At 41.0% G+C, this 19,861-nt stretch overlaps 1 protein-coding gene across 27 annotated transcripts in view; it reads right to left on the bottom strand.

Moving 5' to 3' along the window:
- CELF2 (CUGBP Elav-like family member 2) overlaps positions 1-19,861 on the bottom strand; it is an 854,288-nt gene that overhangs the window by 305,326 nt on the left and 529,101 nt on the right. For 4 of the 27 annotated variants that reach the window (XM_074405045.1, XM_074405043.1, XM_074405044.1 and 1 more), the window contains exon 1: positions 12,424-19,860. The exons of 16 other annotated variants lie outside the window; for them this stretch is intronic. In XM_074405045.1, coding sequence (XP_074261146.1) covers positions 12,424-12,578 — 155 coding nt within the window. In that variant the 5' untranslated portion in view covers positions 12,579-19,860. Of the gene's footprint in view, positions 1-7,111; positions 7,221-7,472; positions 7,496-7,730; positions 8,029-12,423; position 19,861 lie in introns of those variants that run through there. 7 more of the 27 variants (XM_039478522.2, XM_039478520.2, XM_074405051.1 and 4 more) reach the window with 5 other exon arrangements.

Below are 19,861 nucleotides of genomic sequence, written 5' to 3' on the forward strand. Positions count from 1 at the left end.
CAATCAAAATTTCAAGTACTCCTTTCCACAGCAACAGGTGGCCATGGGATAATGACATGGATCACATAAAATGGCAGCAGCAGCAAAGAGGCACAAGGGAGGGAATGTGGTCCAGAGAGGACCCGTGTGCCTGTGCGACAAGAAAACATCCACAGGGTAGCAACTGTCCAGATTTTTCTGTGAAGAGTCTGTTGTTCTTCCTATTCTAACTCTGAAAAGACCTTGGGAATGGCAATGTCTCAACTGCCACTGAGAAACAGAAGCAGCCCCCAAATGCAAGGACTCAGCAGTGAGGGGAGAAGAGGCCATGAAAAGGGTAAGTGTCTCAGCTTTTCACCCAATAGCATGGCAGGATTACCAGAGCTGAGGTTTTTTTCACCCTTAATAGGAGTTAATCCAAAGTTTTGGTCAAAAGAGTTGAAATACAGTCCTGAGAGTTTTTTCTAGCAGTATCACTAATTTGCAGTACAACTTTGGTCAAGATTTAAAACTCTTGTGAACATGTAAATCTTTCAGTTATAACGGTAATAATCTATAAACACATGTATCATGACTTTTGCAACTAAAGACCATTTAATGACAAATATTTTAAGAAAGTGAAACACTATGCTGTATTAGTCTGTTTTCATACTGCTGTAAAGAACTGCCTGAGATTGGTTAATTTATAAAGAGTTTTAGCTGACTCACAGTTCAGCATGGCTGGGAAAACCTCAGGAAACTTATCATGGCAGAAAGGAAAGGGAAAGCGAGGCACCTTCTTCACAAGGTGGCAAGAAGGACAAGTGTTGAGTGAAAGCAGAAGAGCTCCTTTTAAAACCATCGGATTTCAGGAGAACTACGTTCATGAGAACAGCACAGGCGACACAGTCCCTGTAACTCAATTACCTCAACATGCTTGCTCCCGTGGCATGTGGGGATGATGATGATTACAGTTCAAGATGAGATCTGGGTGGGGACAGAAAGCCTAACCATATCGTACGTCCAGTAAGATGAGTTTCCAGAAATGTATATACTTATAGTCACCTATATATACATACATATGTATGTACCCCCATACATATTTCAGGCCTACTGACCATAGCCAGGTAAATAACATTTTCCTCTTTTAGCCTAAAGGACCAACCCATTTGTCTTTGTGTCGGATAAATGAGGTTCAACTATCCCACTACTAGGAGAAAGGAAGAAAATTTGGGGAAAAGGATATAAAATCCCACCTTAAAATTTAATGAAATTAGGTCAACCTATGAACTTTCTTTAGAAACAGCATAAGATCAAGACTTTCAGCTGTGGTGCTGGGGAAACGATTTCTATGGTTATGATGGAGAGCACCGCATACAGTCTTACTAAAGAGACAAACTTCTGGGACTTCTTTATTATTATTAGAAGACGGAGTCTTGCTCTGTTACCCAGGCTGGAGTGTAGTGGCATAATCTCAGCTCACTGCAACCTCCACCTCCTGGGTTCAGGAGATTCTCCTGCCTCAGCCTCCCAAGTAGCTGGGACTACTGACATACACCACCACGCCCAGCTAATTGTTTTATTTTTAGTAGACACAGGGTCTTGCCATGTTGGCCATGTTGGTCTCGATCTCCTGACCTCAGGTGATCGTTTGCCTCAGCCTCCCAAAGTGCTGGGATTACAGGCATCAGCCACCATGCCTGGCCAACTTCTTTAATTATTGAGACTTAAAATCAAAACTTACATATGTATCCTACCTTTAAAGCCCTATGACTGTGAGAGGAATCCTGGTAAACTGGTCAACTATCTGGGTGACTGGTGGATTGCTAATCTGGAGGACACACAAACTGTTTAAATCAAGATCTCTTCAGAATAGATTTCTTCATTTAAAACCTGACCTTTAGTAAAAGGCCACATAGCCTGATAGAAAAATACAGAATAATAAGCCGACCTGATAGTTTAAATACAGCCTAAACTTAATTTACACAAATCTTTAAGAGAAAAAAAATGGGTCTAATAATTTGCTGGTTAACTTTTCTTTGAGGCATTCATTCAAAAGGAGTAAATAAAATTTAACTAAAACCTGAATTTGTACTCATACATCATTTTGAAAGCTGTAAGATTACACATTTATTAGCATTACATTTTAAATTAGCTGATTTTAAAACATCACTGTCAGTATCTAAACACAATATACAATCTGCAGTTCATAAAAGAGACCGTTCATAAAACCCCAGGTTGGCACGGCGAAAGTGTAAATCTCAAATATGCTCACAAGGCATTTCAGCCACATAACTGGAATTGTATTTCTATAAAAACAGTTGGAGTAATCACTTTCTGTCATGATTTAGAACAAATTGGGGAGAGTGAAGCTGTTCAAAATCTCCCTCAATGTCTCCCCCTTTCTTTCAAAGGTCCTTTAGGAGGAGTCTAAAGCTCTCACTAAATGAAAAAGACATTCCCAGGAGGAGAAGCTGGTTTACATCCCTTCACATCTGGATTCAGAGCATGAGGATATTGGATGGAACAATTACTCGGTGATGATGCTAAAGGGGAATAATTATTTTACAATTACCTGAGAGCATCACATTTGCTGCTCTAATTAGTTTTTGTTTCCCACATAGGTTTTCCCAGGAATGTGCAGCTCCATTTCTCTGAGGTTTAGCAAGAGCTGTTTCTTAAGGAAAAATAAAAATAAATTTTCTGCACTGCTACACAAGTAGCACATCACTGACACTGGCTTCATTCTATTACTCGGCACCTCCTCGGCGGAGGAAACAAACAGGGTGCATGAGAACTTGCAGGTGCTAATGAACTGGAAATCATTAGTAGTTTCCCAACCCTCCCTTCTGCGCTTTTATAAAACAAACATTACACCGACAAACACCTAACTCCTCTGTGATGGACTAATCTGAAAACAAAAAGCAAAAATGTGACCCTCCCCTGAAGAAACAAAATCTCCCCAACAGTAATACTCTAACGTGGAAATAATGACCTATTAAATTTGGGTAAAGTGCAGCACTGAACATAAACAGTGATGACTTATTAATTTTGCTCCTTGAAACATGTTGGAAATACAACGTTTTCCATTTAAATGCAAATTAGATACCGAATGCTTATAGTATTGTTTAACGTTTGTGAGACTTTGTTTTCATTTTTGTTAGTTTTTACAAAAAATTCAACAAGGACATCACATTCCCATTATAATCTACATATAAGCCTCAACAATGACCACTACCCTGAATTTCTGCACAACAGCTGGGTTGTATTGTGTACTAGTTCTGTTACACTTAACTGTATCAGATTATTTTGCATGCTAAACATAACCTGTCTTTTTATAAGTAAATGAGTGTTTAACCTTTAATAAACAAAAGCAAGGAAGGGATAAAGAGAAATCAACTTTGGGGATTTATGTAAAAAATGAAAGGATATTGCAGTCTTTTACCAGAGGCCAAATATAATGTCATTATAGCTGGTAGGGGGAGGAAAAAAAAACACACTGAGAGGTGGAAAACACTCTAAATGATCCCATGAAATCTTAATTACTAGGTTCATATCTAAAAATCCCATCTCCTTTTTATCTAGTCTTACAAGGGTCTTGTTTCTCCAGCTCACTGCATCTCATCAACAGATGCCAAAGTAATCTCAACCCAGCAAATTACAATTAAACAGCAAGATTTAACAATTAAAATAATACCTCTGCCCAGATCAAAGATAACATTAGTGTTCTAAAAAGCCAATGTGGGATGAATTCTTCGTCTCGGAAAGCAGCTCATACTAAAATATGTGCTGTTAACTGAGAAATCTCAACTGAAAAAAATACTTTAAAAATTTTTCTTAAAGAACCACAAGCAAAGCCTTTTCTTTAGACTTTTCTCATTTTAATTTCCTTTCATAACCATTATGGTATCAGGTGATAAACATCAGTTATCTTTATTATTTATATAACTGCATTGTCTAAGTAGACTTTAAATGCTCATCAAGGAGATAAACAGGACCCCTACTGCTTTTGAGCTTCATCTTGCTGCAACATTGTAAACCAAAAAAAAAATTTATTAAAATGTATTCTAATTAGTTAATATTCAGAATAACTGACTTGGAATCAAATTAGAAAGTGTAAAATGATGTTTCACGTATCAATCCTGAACAGGTGACATTTTCTTATGTTCATTCTCACGTGGCAGTTTTGATTTTCTGATAAAACTGTATTCATACCCTTTAATGCAGTTTTCTTCTCTGCAACAACCCATGAACATATGGTTACATGCCACCCCACGTGTTTGATTACTTGAAAACCACAGCTTTGCCATTTACTGCCTATGTCGCAGGGGCAAGCAGGTCACTTCTGTAAACATCATCTGTAAAAAGTGGGCAATACTCACCCTGCAGATTAGAGATCATGTGAATAAACTCTCCTGGTGCATAGCAGGCACTCACTTTTCCTTATTTTGGGTGAGGAGGCAGTAATTACTTCTTAGACTAGTCACAAGGCCCCTCTAACAGTTTCTTAATCTATAAAATGAGGTCTGACGAGATAGTCCCAAAAGCGCTTTTCAGCTTTAACAATGATGTCGTCAGAACCACCCTTCAGTTTAATTATACCCCGATATTTTGCCAGTTACCCTAACTTGAAAGGACTTAACAAAAAGCCAATTCATCAAGCTGATGAATTTACAGTCAAGATACCTTTTCTCATTTTCAGTAAGGTTACCTACCAAATATTTAAAAATTAAGATTTATTTTCTATTTATTAGTCGACTTAGTGTCTTATTCTAACACTTAATACTTTTTAAGCTGTGTTTATTTTTCTAACTGTAATTTCTCATTTTTAAGACATCATTTATTAGTTATGTTTAAAAATTCAAAACCATTTACAAACCCTAAATGCATGTATATGGTCATTAAAAAGTCGAATCAAAGGAGGAAACACCCCCAACACACACACACCAGATCTTAATTGAAAACCAATTGTCAGTTTAAAATCAAATTTTAAAAAAACACTGCCTGTTTTCACTATACTTTGCTGCAAATATTGTAGATGATATTCTATAGTAACACAAAGACACTGAAACTTTAATAGTTAAGATTATTTAAAATGTCCATTTCCATTTACAGTTTTGATACTGAATGTTTAAAACCCCACAACTTTGACGCACATGTTAGAGCAATTCTATACCACTACAGAGTCTTAAACGATCTGGGCTCTTTAAACATTGGATAGCTCGTGGGGCCATCAAGCGTAATAATTCATCTCAAAAGCTATTTGTTCATCTGCCTTGAGGACTCAAACATATTACATCTTGCAAAGTTATCTAATACATTCTTGTGGGAAAAAGCCATTGAAAATGTTCTACTGCTTTAGAAAAATCAACAGAAGAAAAGCCCCTCTGTTTTCAGTTCCTTTTAGGAATAGGCCAATATCCAGCCAACTGCAATTTAGTCCAAATGGTGATATACCACACATGACAATTAGTCCTGAAAACAATCCACACGGCTATCTTCTCAACTTCGTGAATATAGCAATAAAACTTACGACCTAGGCAGATTTCATGCATTTTCAAATTGTCACCCCCCTCACACCTCTACCCCCAGATACAGTATCTAATGTGAGTTAATTACTGTACCAACAATTCTGAAAAGCATGCTATAGTGTTCTCAGGGCTACAGAGGCACGCAACATATTTTGGAAACAACTAATAAACTATCATTTACAAATCATTTTTCTTGAGTTCAATTAAGCAATAGCTGACAACACTGAGAACAATTTGGGTTTGATTCCAAAGGCTATCATTTGGAAATGACTAACATTTGGAAGAGAAAAGTGGGGTAGAAGTCACATTAGGATTGTCATAGGAGACTCCATGGCTGAGGCACAAGGGCTCAGTTCAGAGCAAATCATTTTAACAGGCCACATTCATCCACCAAATGAAAAGGATAAATTAAATTTTCATAATTCATAATTGACAAGAAACTGCATATTTCTGAGGTCATTAACACTTAAAATTCATAGAGCATTCCTCAGCTTAGCTATATGATGGCCAGTTTAGTAGCAGGTGACCATAAATTCAAAATCATGATTAAGCGAATTCTTCAGTTAAGCCTGAACACTCCAGCCTCTAGAGGAGAAAACGCGTAAGACTTTCACACTAGCTCATGGGCAAACATGAATTATATGCCTACACAGGTCTATAATTCAAGATAGGGGACAGGACAGAGGTCTCTTAAAACAAATACCGTGGAAATGTTACTAATCAGAAAATTACCAAAAAGGAATATTAACTGATATTATGTGATTATTTCAGTTTAAACGATGAACTTGATCGTGTACAACAAAGTTAACATTCTCAATAATGACTCAAAAGACAATCTGTAGCAGATTCTATCATCCTCTTCCTCTACACACTACCCCCCCCCCTTTTTTTTTTCTTTTTCAGTACTTGTAGCTCAAACAATTGGCCACTGCAGAATTTCTTAAGAATCTCTAACTCCTAACACTTAACATGCTAGAAAATGCATCTAGCATGGTAGGGCAAAGTTAGTTGCCAAGGAAATGGATCACAGAACCTGAATACTGCAGGTTACCATAAGGTGCCAGAAAGAATACGGATGTTTAGTCCCACAGGGGGTAGGACAGGAAACATTTTCCATGCACTCTTACCATACCAATCCCTTCCTCCCGCTACTAGATTCGATTAATTACAACTTAGATCCGCTATCCAATTTCCCACCTATCAGAGAGAATTTTGTATGTCCGAAAAGGACGCAGACCTTTTGGTCTCACTCTGAAAATCCTTTCTTTTTCGATTTCCTTTTCCTAACATGCCTGAAATACAAAGATCTTACTGACCCTCCCTGAGCTAATAAAAACTTTCCTATCGAGCCAGCTAAAAATTAGACATACTTTGCTTTCTTCAGGAATCCCAGCCCTCCACTTCTTCCAATAAACGCTCTACCCTAGTTTGGAGACATGTAAAACCACGAGAATCACATCAATTATTAAATTACAGACCGCATATCAGACAAACCATCATGATTATGTAAAAATTACCTCGAATTTCTGCAATAAAGTACACCTGGCTAGTTTCACGCTTTAGAATTATCTCCCCCCGCCCCCCCCCCGCCCCCCGCCTTTTCACCGCTTCCCCTCTCCCACCTTAGGAAAGGATCTTTGCAAATATTAAGTCAGACGAGCGGGTCATTTGGTCAGAAGGGCTCTTTCCCCGGGCCACGAGAGCTCCGTCAGCCCCGCATTTCAAATGACACGAGCGTGCACACTCGCACGCGCGCGCCCCGCCCGGACCCCGCGCCCCGCTCTCCGGTTCCCGCCCGGACCCCGCCACGGGACGCCGCGCCCCGCTCGGCCCTCACCCGGACCCCCAGACCCCGCCCGGCCCCCGCCCGCCCCGCCCGCCCCGCCGGACTCCGGGACTCCGCGCCCCGCTCGCCGGTCCCCACTCGGACCCAAGGACGCCGCCCGGACCCCGAAACGCCGCGCCCCGCCCGCGAGTCCTCACCCCCGACTCGCGGACCCCGCCCGGTCCCCGGACGCCGCGCGGCGCTCGCTCCTCCGGGCAGCCCCGCGCCCCGCGCCGCCGGTCCACGCCCGCTCCCTCCTCCCGCGTCCCGCGCCGGCCTCCGAAGGCCGAGGGAGGCGGCGGCTCTGAGGCCGCCGAGCCGCTCCGGGAGTGGCGGGCGCCGCCCGTCTGCTTCGCGCCGGCGGCCCCGAGGAGAAGACGCCCGCTCGCCCGGCCTCGGGACGCGGCGCCACTCACATTCTCTCAGGAACTAGCAGGCGGCCCTCGACCATCATGTCCGGGAGGAAATCCAGCTTGAAGGCAGAAGTCATGTTCGCGGGCGCACGCGGCGGCGGCGGCGGCGGCGGGGGGCGGCTCTGCGCGCGTCCGAGCGGCCGCGGGCGGCGCGAGACGGGCAGGGACAGGTGCGCGCGGCCTCCCCCGGCGGCCGCCGAGCCGGCACTTGTCACATTCTCTCCTCGCGCTCCGCCAATCCCCTCCGAAATCCAGCGCCGGGCGGCCGGCTGCAGAGCGCCAGGTGCGGCGGGCGGGGGCGGAGCTCGCGGGGCGCCCGCAGCCGCTTAACCCCTGCGGGCCCGCCGGCCCGGAGCGCGGCCCCGAACCCGGCTCCGCCCCGCGGGGGCCCGAGGCGGGCCGCCGCCGCCGCCGCGCTCACCGCCGGGGCACGGCCGGACTTCCCGGGGTCTCCGGACCCCAGGACGCAAACCCGCTCCCCGCCGGGCTCTGCCGCCTCGCCGGGGGTCGCTGGCATGAGGCCGCGGTGGCCGCTCGGGCTCAGACCCAGAGCCGTGCTCCCGGAGCCCAGCCGCGGGAGGCGAGCGGCACGAGGTTTGCTCGGAGGCTTCCTGGGGTGGGGTGCTTGCCCGTGCGGGGACCGACGGCCATCACCCAAAGGGAGCTGGAGGTTTAAGCCAAGTAAATATCAGACAGATGACCCGAGTGACACTTAGGGACTTATCGCGGTGCCCTAAGGAAACGAACCTGTTTCTGCATGACGGCACTGCCCTTTCTGTCAGCTTGCACACAGAAGTATAAGCGGCTGAAAATAAAGTCATAAATCACGTTTTCTACTCAAATGATAAATCACGAAGCAGCCATTTCCTAGTATTTAACACAATAATTAGAAACCAGCTGAGTGACTTCACGAGCGTTAGATCTGTAAAGGGCCACGAAGTTTCAACACCCACTTAAGATTTGTGACTGATTTACTAACAAGAAGTGAGAAAAATGGGCAAACTCTTAGAAAAAAAAACCCAGAGGAGCTGGCGGGTTTAATTTTTAAGTGATCTGCATTAAGTTCTGGAAAACTAGTTTATAAGGTAGCATTCTAATTGATCGTTCTCATTGTTTAGTTGATTATTTGGGTAGCAAACTTTTCACAGTGTAGTCACAAGTATGTAAGACTTCACGGCATATTTAACATTCTGAATCAGCATCATAAATTGCATACCAGAAGTTTATAGTTTACCTTTACGGAAACCACTTGATTTTGTAATGACATCTTAAACTTCAAGGGTATTGTATGTATCTATACATCTATACACCTATAAACACACGCACGCACACACACATATTATGGTTTTGTTTGAAATACGTAATGTTCAGTCTTTGTTTTTCTAAAAATCAGACCTGTGCTAGGAAGCTTGGCTTTCTCCTCACAAATTAAGTTATGCCTCAGGATTCTGTGACACAAACCAGAACCACAGGTTTTAACAACTAAGTCACAAATAATTAAATGTATCAGACGTGATAGAGAGAAAATAGGATTTTAATTTCTTCTCACCAGTTTCTTGTATGATAATGACAGCTAACTATCTTCAGACATTATGAAGGCAAATAGAGACTTAGAGATCAATTTTAAATCCAGGTTTGATGCATTGAGCAATATAAAGTTTCAGACCTGGGATATTCAATTAAGTCCACACATGCTTAATTAATTGACTTGGTTGCCTTCTTCAGCTGAACAATGTATCTGGCTTTTGAACTTCTAATTCCAAGATTGTTAGATGTAGGGCTAAACTAACCTTAATTTTTAAAATATTACCTTACCCAGTGAACCAGGTCTAGGCTCATGAGGAACTGAGAAATGGTTGCAATCCAATGAATTCTTATACTCCCAAAGGACCAAACTTGTTCTCAGACTACTAAGCTACATTTACTCTCCACCTTAGCTACTGTTCTGCCTTTGAAATTACAGGATTTTGGTAGGTCTTTCAGTTATCTTAATAATGAGCTGGAAAAATGAAGACAAACCTTGACAGTTCTTGGTTTTCCGTATGTTATGTGCATAAATATCTAATGTATATAATGAGCTGACTATATAAAAATTTTACTAAAGGAGCAGAACTGGCCTCCTTTTACTAAAGGAGCAGAACAGAAGCAAAACACAACTGCATGAATCAAAATGAAAAATATTTTGCAGTCAGCCATAGCATAAAGTTCCATACAGATCCACGTTCTATAAGGTAGAACATGTTTCATTAACATGTACACTTCTGAAATATTTATTTTCTCTTTAATTGCATGTGAATTCGTTGGAAGAAGCTGTAAGGAAGCCCTCTCACTGACTTAAGCCTTCTCAGCAGTTTGTTAAATTCTAGCCTCAAATCCCTTGAGGCAATAGTGGATTCAAAGCAGCTTTTAATCATACTATGAGGAGGGTGAAGTAGTATGTAAGTAGGTCATAGAGAGAGAATTCCAAGTGCATAGGTTATTGCCTTATTTAACTACTGTGTAACATAGTTTTCAAAGCGCATTTGCTTTTGCATTTAAAGATATAAGCAAATGCAGGGTCAAATATAAAAGAAAACTCATTCTACATGGGATACGGTGACTTGAACAGAGGAGAGCTTATGGAGTGTATCTGAGTTAAATACTTTGGCTGCCAAATACATAAATAATGTAGTGATTGCACAGGCACTTGATATAGGTACCAGAGGGAAACAAAATCCACACATCCTCCCCACGCCATGGGTTATTTACGACAGTCTTCCATTTGTAGCTTTCATTTATAATATTGAGTCGGTTTCCATGATCACAGCACATACACAAAAGCCATTTGTAAAAATACAAATTTCAAAAGCTCTTGAGAAAACAAAACAAGAACACCCAACCAAATACTACCCAATGAAAAGCTTCAATTTCTCATTTCAATGCTTTGGTAGAAAGAAAAAAAAAATCTAAAAAATCTAAAAACAACTCAACAGGGCCCCTTTTTTAATTTTCATGCAGTAACGAGCCATCAGGTATCATGTTTTGGCAGTTGGAGTTATTTGGCAGACAGCTCCACAGGGCCGCTGTTGAACACTCCGGTCCAATGAAGCTATTTTATAGCCAAGGATCTTATCAACAGCAGTGGAGGGGACGACGCCATCAGCTGGCCCCACTCGTGGATGTGAACTGGTTGGTGACACCAGCCGGTGTTGCCGTCACTGGCGAACAGGCTGTCCTGAACAATGAAGTTTCCTCATAGTTTTAGTTGCATTGTACAAAAACCTTAAGCTCTTCTCTAGCCCCATCCCCCTACCTTCCCTAATTGTCTCCTTTTTTTTTTAATCAACTTGCTATTCATTTTCCAAACAAAAGGCAATTCAAGAATTGGAAGCACTTCAAGGGAAAGTTTCTGAATGACCTCATTTTATATGAGGCCTTCCCAGGCAAGGGAAAGTACTGTGCAGTTTCAGCTTCATTTCCCTCTTCGAACCTCATCTCATACGGAGTTTTATCCACAGGTCATTGTCTGAGCACTGAATTATCACTAGCATTAAAACACACAGACACATACACACACACACTCTCAATAGAAACAGTGCTAATAAATACATTTGTACACAGAGTACAAACTGCTTGAATTAGAATACTAACTCTTTTCCTGCCACCTCTCTAACCAATGAACCAGAATATAGTCCACTGACTATAAATCTTTCAACATTTTAAGTTTCTACTATAATTTAGGGACTGGTGCTCAATATATCGTGACCCATGTTTATAACCCAACAGTTAATTTTCTGCTCCTGCAGACAACCTTGTATACCTTGTGATATTCCCATTTTTTTATTATTCCTATATACATAACTTCCCACAGTAGCATCACTTTAAAGGCAGTAGCTCTCAGCCCTGCAACTACAGAACAAAATGTACTAGCATTGTTTAGGCAACTCAAAAAGCCACCTTTACTGAAGGATTTTTTTCCTTCCCATTTCTGGCTCCTCATGACAAACCAGGATGCAAGACATCTTTCCCCTATCACATTTGCAAATTCAAATTGTATTAGCATAGCTGTTTTAGTTAACAGCAACAGCAAAGAAATAAAAAACAAATGCAGTGTGCTCATAGCCATTTGGACCAAGCAATATAGGCCCTGTGTGGGGATTTTCCATCATTTCAAGGCAATACATTTGAAATCCACATGAATTTTAAATACCTGAGAGAGTATCTAACCTTGTGACCATGTGTTTGTTCTTGGCTTACTGCAGTTTCATTAGCAACTTGCAAAAATAAACAGTTTTTAATGTGCTTAAAAAAACCCAAACATATCCTTAAGTGATATATTGTAAGCATATCTCTTCTTGGTTCCATAATGGCATCACTTAAACAATAAATATTTATATCACCAATTATAAGTTTAAAATGATCACTTATTTTCCCCCATCTCAAAAACTTCTGGAATGGTGACATTATTGCATATCTAAGGCGATTTAAGGAAAAGAAAATGCCAGTAAAGATGAAATCATTATTAAGCTCATTTTACATTTTTTTCAAGGAATAGTAAGTAGTCACTGAGAATAGCTTCTACAGGTTATTATTATTATTATTGTTTTGCAATCTTGTGTTTTTCTGAATGGTTTTCATAGAGCCAAAATACATCATGGTGGATTTATCTGCCTTTCGAAGAGGCCCTCAACCTGAAGACGGTTCCTTGAATACATACCTTCTCATTCGGAAAGCAGGTACCCCGCTAGCGTGTTCTGCAGCTTCCAATCCAAAGGAATGCAATGTTAGCACTGTGGGTCTCTCACACCCAGAGCCCAACCATCTCATCACTTCCCTCTCTAACTTGCCCTTCCCTTTTTCTCCTTTCTCCATTGTACCACGATTGCAGGCCTTTCCTTTCTCTCTCAGCTTTCTTTCTCCCTTTTCTCCTCCTGTCTCTCAAATGGGAGCCAGAAAATGGCAGAAACTTCCTCTCCAGCTGCGTGTCTGAGGAGGTAGGTGGCTACCAAAGTGGAGAGAGGAGCTGTGGGTTGCTCATCTGCCAGAGAAATCACGTTGACTCGCCTTGACCAAGGCTGATTTCTGAACTAGGAACAGCTGTCTTCGCAGAGAGCACTGGGATTCCTTTCCAGACGTTACCAGGAAGAGGAGGGGGAGGATGGAAGACGGTCCACCATGAAGGCAGTCAATGGGATGTGAAAACTGGGAAGGAGGAGACGTCTGGGGAAAGAATGGGAAGAAGAAAAAGGCCTCCCTGTCTAGCACTGTAATTTGCACATGGCAGGCATTCAGAAAAAAAAATCCTTTGTAGAAATGTCCCAGTGCCCTCTTGAAGATGCCGAAATTTGTCAAACTATACCAAGTGCCCTTATCTGGTGCCAGCCTGGCGGCAGGAACAAAATTTACACTTATCAGAATAAGGTTTTCATTCCTTCCTAGTCCACCCCTCACCACCCCCACCCCGACGACATGTTTTCCCAATTGGCCAGAAGTTCTTATCTTACTATCACGTGGTGTTAAAAAGGAGAAATTGCCACTTGACAAACTATAACAGCTGAAGAGCAACAGCTGGGAGGACACAGTTGCGGGCGTAACATTCGGTCCTAGAGAAGGCAGCAACAGGTGGGGTGAAAGGAAGCGAAATGGACGTGGTAAGCTTGAGGGTGGGGTTGTCTGAGACAGATCTTGGCAGGGATCAAAATCTCCACTTTAGAGGGAATCTCTCTGGGTATCACAGCCCCATGTGCCTGAATGTCTCTCCTTTTTCTCAACAAATACAACTCGAAAAAAGAGTGAAGATTAAGAGAGCCAAAGCTTGGGTTTCTGTGAAAATAAAGCACATGAATCTACTTGACTCACTATGGTAACTGATCCCTCCCAAAGAGCTCATGGTCACTAGGATCAGAAGATATCTGATCCAATACAGGCAGATCAGACTCTTTAGGACAAGCGCTACTTTCAGACTGAGTGAAGACATTGTGAGGATAAGAACCAGGCCTGTTGGATTCAGAATTTCATTCTGTCAAAGAGCTGATTGACACCCGGGATGAGTCATTTAATTTTCTGATTCATCAGCTAGACCTTTCCCTTAAGTGTGGCCATTCTGTACTTCCTAATAGAGATGAATGGCTGAAAAATCAAAGCCTACCACGATCCTCAGATAAGAAGTACAATGTGTTAACCTAATTATCACCACAGCAATTACATAACCAAGCTATTAAAGTGACATGTAGGTTGAAAATACATTAAGGTTTTGAGCACAGGAAATTTATTTTTTCCCTATAATATGGTTCAAATCTCCAGCCATTTTTAGCCAAGGATAGAGGTTTTTGAAAATCCCAAATGACTTTTTATTTAACTTTGCTTTTGATGCTAATTCCCACAAAGTCCATTAGGAGATTTTTTTTTTTTTCTTAAAAGAACTACCCAAAACCTTCATGGAAAGGTGGTATAGCTATCTAGCCAAGCTCAGTGGAATGTGTTCTATCTTGTTTTACTGCTGTCGCTGAGTACAAAGTGTTATGTGACCTAATCATGTCACCTTTCAATTTCCTCTTTATATGAATAGCTACATATTTGCCCTGTTTCATAGGAATAGGGCAGATAAGACAGGAGGAGAGATGTAAGTGACTTTAGGGTCTGAGGAAGAAGGGTGATGAAGCTAAGGATTGTATTTTGCTTTGTTTTAATAATAAAGATGAATTCAAGGTGTCCTAATGACACCTCCACTCTCCCCCTCACCCACCTCCATCTGCCCATCCTTCAGGGCCCCGCTCACCTCCCTTGTCTCTGCAAGAAGCTACTTGACCCCTCCTCATCCACAGGCTACTCTTTGTTCCATGAACATTATGAGCTGCTTGAGGGCCTAGACTATGTCTTTTATTGAGCACTGCATGCATGTTTATTGCTGGATGGGTTTTCATTGCAGTACGACCTATTTTGGCACCCTAGATGCATAAAAATTCATATTTTAATTCATAATCCTTTAAAATTCTCTGTTGTTCCTTCCAACATCTGTTCCCATTATACAGATTAAAGCCCAAGAGAAGTGAGGCATGGAAAGCTTTAATTCAAAGACCTCATCAACTATAAAGTGAACAAATAAGGATATAGAAGGGAGAGTTGTTAGAATCTGTCTTGCTGCTTTCAAAAATGTTTCCTTCCTTACTCCCTAGATACTTTCTGTGTGAACACCCTGCTCTGTTTCTTCAGTCTGATGCCCTTCCCAAAATTGATGCTGGAAGGTAAGTGTAAAAGAGCTGTGATTTAGGAAGGGCTGAGCAGCTGAAACTGTAAACAATGACCAAGGATTTGACCTCAGATCCTATGTGACGGTTCCTTGCTGAGTCATACAACTTCCTCACTGGTAAAAGCAGGAGACACACACAATTCAACATCTACAGTGGAAATGCTGCAGCAGAGAAAGAAGTTTCTTTAAAATGTCAACTATTAAATAGTTATACTGTCAAGGTGGCCCAGGGAAAGTGTTTGGCTGAGTACGAAGTCATAGTTCCTCCCACTATTTCTAAGGGCCTGTTATTTTAACTCTCTCAGGCTCAGTTTTTCCATCTTTAAAATGGGAATAACAATTACCATTGACTCTTGGATATCTGTGGATTAAATTATACAATCTGAAAGTAACCAGTTAGTGTAGCCAGGTATACAGTAGAGGGTTAATAAATTTCAGTTTTATTTCTTATTTCTGTCATAACACCCCGACCCCCAATCTTTGTTAAAACCTAAAACAGGCAGTTGGAAAAGAAGAGAGAAAACCAGTGCTGATTCGATTGCTCTTTTAGCACTTAGGTTTTCACTGATACTTCTAAAGCCTGTAGCCAGACCCAGAGGGACTAGAGAGGTTATCGTTTCTGGAGAGCAGGCACTGAACATCCTGAGCCTTGGAATGAGGTCTCCATTCCTTTTCATCAAATTGGTTTTCAAAAACAAGGTCAACATGAGTTTTCATTTACAGACATGATACCTTAAAGGCATCTCCGAATGAGCAGGTCAGTCTTCTCACAGAGCCCAGAGGAGAGCTGGACTCTCAGCCCAAGATGTTCAAAAAGTAAGGCATGATCAACATCGCAGGGCCTGTTGCCCTTGTGGGACTGAGATGGAGAGCCCTACAGGAAGGATGAAAAGCAACTCATCGATGTCCGCATAAAGGCACAACTGTGCCCAAGCTAGACCTGCTAGAAGCCAGTGATGCTGCCTCTAAGATTCAACCAGTTTTCTGATTGCAGCTGCAGGCCTTCTCAAGAAGGGGATGAAAACAGCCACGCATATCAGAGGTGTATCAGCATCATAACTTGAAACCTTAAGCTCTTCCTTTCCTTGACAACAAAGTTTGTGGAACTAAATAATCTTGCAGGGAAATTCTAGTTTTTATTTTTCTCTAACGGCATGCTGACAATCCTGCTCCCTGAATCAGTCGATGAATCAAGTGATTCATCATGATCCTAAACAGCCAATCATGGGTGGGTCAGCCTGGAATGGGCTGAAGTAGCAGGAGTTCAATCTGCCCTAGTAATACATGTCACTTAGGGCTGGCGTCACCCTCTCTCCACAGATGCCATTTCCTGTTAACTTTGATTGTCTTGGCATACCAGAAAATGTGCCGGATCGGTCCCACACTCGGAAGAAAGCTGTGGGGGAGAGAAACACACCTGTACATGATAATTGCTGATGACATTCCATAAAGCAGAATGGTGTGTTTGGGTACAAAGTGTATCTCATCGAAAACCAGCATTAACCGTCAACATTTCTGAGTTGAATGGAGGTTCAGACACACACACACACACACACACACACATACATATACACACCTTCCATCTTAGTCCCATCTCCATGAATTGGTACCATTTAATTAAAAAGGTGCTTTACCTCTCAGACACTCAACATTAAACCCTCACACATCCTGTCCCTCCTCGGACACTCTCTTTCCAATGTCAGCCAAGTAAAATGCCATGAATTTTAATCCTCGCCAAACCACTGCCTCGTCTCTCCTACCAAACAAAAGTCAGTGTTAGTTCGGAAAAAAGCTCCCAAATGCAATAACAATTAGAGAAGCAATCAATAGTTTTATGAACCAGGAATGCTCCCCACCACAAATTCCCCAGGAATTGTCAAAATGTGGAAAGAAATTCAGTGAAGGCTAATAAAGGTGATCCAAGAAGGCATTATTGCCACTGAATGGACTTGTGCCCCTAACTGTTCTAGGAAGCACAGATCAATGCCAGGAAGCAGAAGATGCCACAGAATGAACAGCATTCTGCTAATGACTTACAGAAATCTCCATACGAAGCAAACTAAGTGGGATATTTCTAATATCCTCACCACCATAATGACGAAATCAAGGTATGCTTTCGTCTACGAATACTGACACCTTAAATACAGAGTGATCATCCCCATGTAATACTTTTCCTTGTGCATTTTACTTTCTTTCCATCAACCTGCGTGTTTCCATGGCTGTGCTCAATGAACTTTTTATCAGCCACGTTTTCACCTAATTAACCCCCCTGATTACAATAATTAGTATTGATTCACTCTTTGAATGACTTCCTCGGTCTTCCAGCACAATCTTCACTTGCTATAAAGTTCTAGATCTGAATATTAATTAAATGCTCTCTTTTATTTTTCATTCCCAAAAGGAGATTTTTGCAATTGTATACCCTCATATTTTAAAAAAAGAAAAACTGGTTTCATTTTAACAAATTCAGGAATATTCATATATAGGGGTTATAGATCTCAGTCTGTGGTCTGCTGAACACATTTATGTGAATATTCCCAAAGCTCATGGCAGAGGGGCTTAGGGTACAATATTTACTTTCTATAGAAAGGAGTCATTTTTCCAGTTAGAATCTTTTGCTATTCATTTTTCTGCATGTCTGGGTTTAGAATGAAATTTCACTTCGACATTTGCTGAAGTCACTACCTTGGGGAATCATGACATGCAGAGGCTTATGGAAGGATACAGATTACGTATCCCATTCCTGTTGTGGAAATAGATGTAGACAAGTTTGCCAGCTTCGGGCAACCTCACACCATCTCCATCAGGTGAAAGGAAAATACATCTGTATGTTGGATGCTAGAATGGGGGCAGTCTCCAAATTCCGGGAGCTGGTAATAGAGCCAACCACCGGAAAAGCAAACCAAGTGAGAAGACAGTTCCCTCGTTCCTGGACCTAGCTGTGACTACCCAGGAATTAAAGTCATTAGACCACAGATAAATCACTGATAATTTAGTCAAAAATTCAACATGGAGGTTTTCTAGTGATTTCTTTAAGCGGGCCATGGACAAGTAGCTAGGGAGCACAGAAGGCTACTTTCCTCCCAACCCACAAAAAATGGACTTGCAACCTTTGTTTTGGAATAAAAATTTCCCATGGAAGCAGAATCTGAGTGTGCTGGAAACAGTGTGCCGGCCCCAGATATAAAGCTTCACCAATTACCTTTTACGAGCTCATCTTGAAAGCAGTTATTGGAATACTCGATGGAATGAGCAGTTCCGACCCCATTGCAAGTAAGAGAATACCACAAGCATGCATTTAAAATCCACTCTATTCATAACTGATAACTTCAAAAATATTATTATGCTATACATATGTTTTGGGTGTACCTACTCTGAAAATATTGTCCCTAGAAAAAGCAATTCTATTTATCTAGTAACATTTATTTTAATAATTCTATATTAAAATTTTTATGCCATTTAAACTTAAGTTGGAAAAATTAAAATTCACATCCAAATTCTAAAAATCAGCTCATGTTTCATAACTGTTTTCATAAGTAATACATCTTGTTCCTTATTTACTGAGAACATCACTAATTTAAACCAAAATATAATCCAGCTGGAAATATTTACAACTAAAGTTTTAAAAATACCCTTTAAAACAATTTCCCCTCTGTTTTTTTAAAATTAAACTTAAACTCTCTGTATAAATGTACTAATATATTTTGATATATTGCTGTGGCACAAACAGCTAATTTAGCAACCCACTAGAATTTTAGGTAAGATATATTCTTCACAGAAGTCAACCTTAGTAAAATGATTTTCATGTAAATCATTTATAATTTACTACTCTAGGGCCAATTCTTTTATTTCTTATGTGACAATATAAATGGTTTCATTATTTGAGAAGTTTGAAACAGATTTTTTCCATTTTCTCTATCTAAAGCCTCACAATTCTCACCTTAGAAACCAATGCTTATCTTGTAAAATGAAAGATATTTGAAGATGTGAGAAATGTTTGCCCTGCACAGAAAGGCATTTTATAGGGACATAAGCATAAATCAAAAATCAATATATTCCACAGAGACCTTGAACTTCACAACTTAATAGGCTACATAATAATAGTTTGTGACCAAAATTGTAAGGGCAAAAGTTCTCACTTGCCCTTGAATTTCTAAACTGTTTATCTGCATGGATTCCAAAGGGAGAAGCAGAGACTAAAAATTGTAATTTGCGTAAACATCAAAAATATTCCTCTAAACTCTTTTTCATGCTGTGTTTCATAAGTTCATCAAATGAGCAAATTAAAAATCCCCAAGCATTAAATACCATAGAGGCAGGTCTGATCACAAGGCATTTGCCAGAATGATAATGGTATAACAAGCATTCTCAATCAATAAGTTTTCTTTCAGTAGTTAACAGAGAGGCAAGCAATAAATCTCTAACTTAATCCAACCAACATATTGGCAGAATGCAAAAAGCTCTATGAACAGTAGATACTAAATTTTTTAAAAGCACAAAACCACAAACAAGCAGTTGCAAAAGCTCTTCATTCTGTATAGTCTATACAAACAAGATTATAGGAGATAAAAAGGGTGTTGAAAAAGAAAAAAATAAAGCCCCAGACATGCATTAAGCTAGTTTGACAGCTCCATTGTTCAACGGGTCCCATTGTCAGACCCAAAGATGTATTCAGTGCTACAATGTCTGCTAGCAAATAAACAAAAGACTACATTTTTCAAAGCAGGATGCCAATTCTATCATAATTCTCCCTCTGCTTCCCAAAAGGTCAGTGGTGCCTCCTTCCTGGTATGTGAGAGAACCCCCAACACAGAGGCAGGAAACAAATATTTGCTTTCAATACATGGGGACCCAGGACGCCATGCATGAAAGAGGTCTCCAAACAGGTACACATTTTGGCAAACAG

Source organism: Saimiri boliviensis, chromosome 8 (assembly GCF_048565385.1).
Source record: "Saimiri boliviensis isolate mSaiBol1 chromosome 8, mSaiBol1.pri, whole genome shotgun sequence".
Classification (NCBI taxonomy): domain Eukaryota; kingdom Metazoa; phylum Chordata; class Mammalia; order Primates; family Cebidae; genus Saimiri; species Saimiri boliviensis.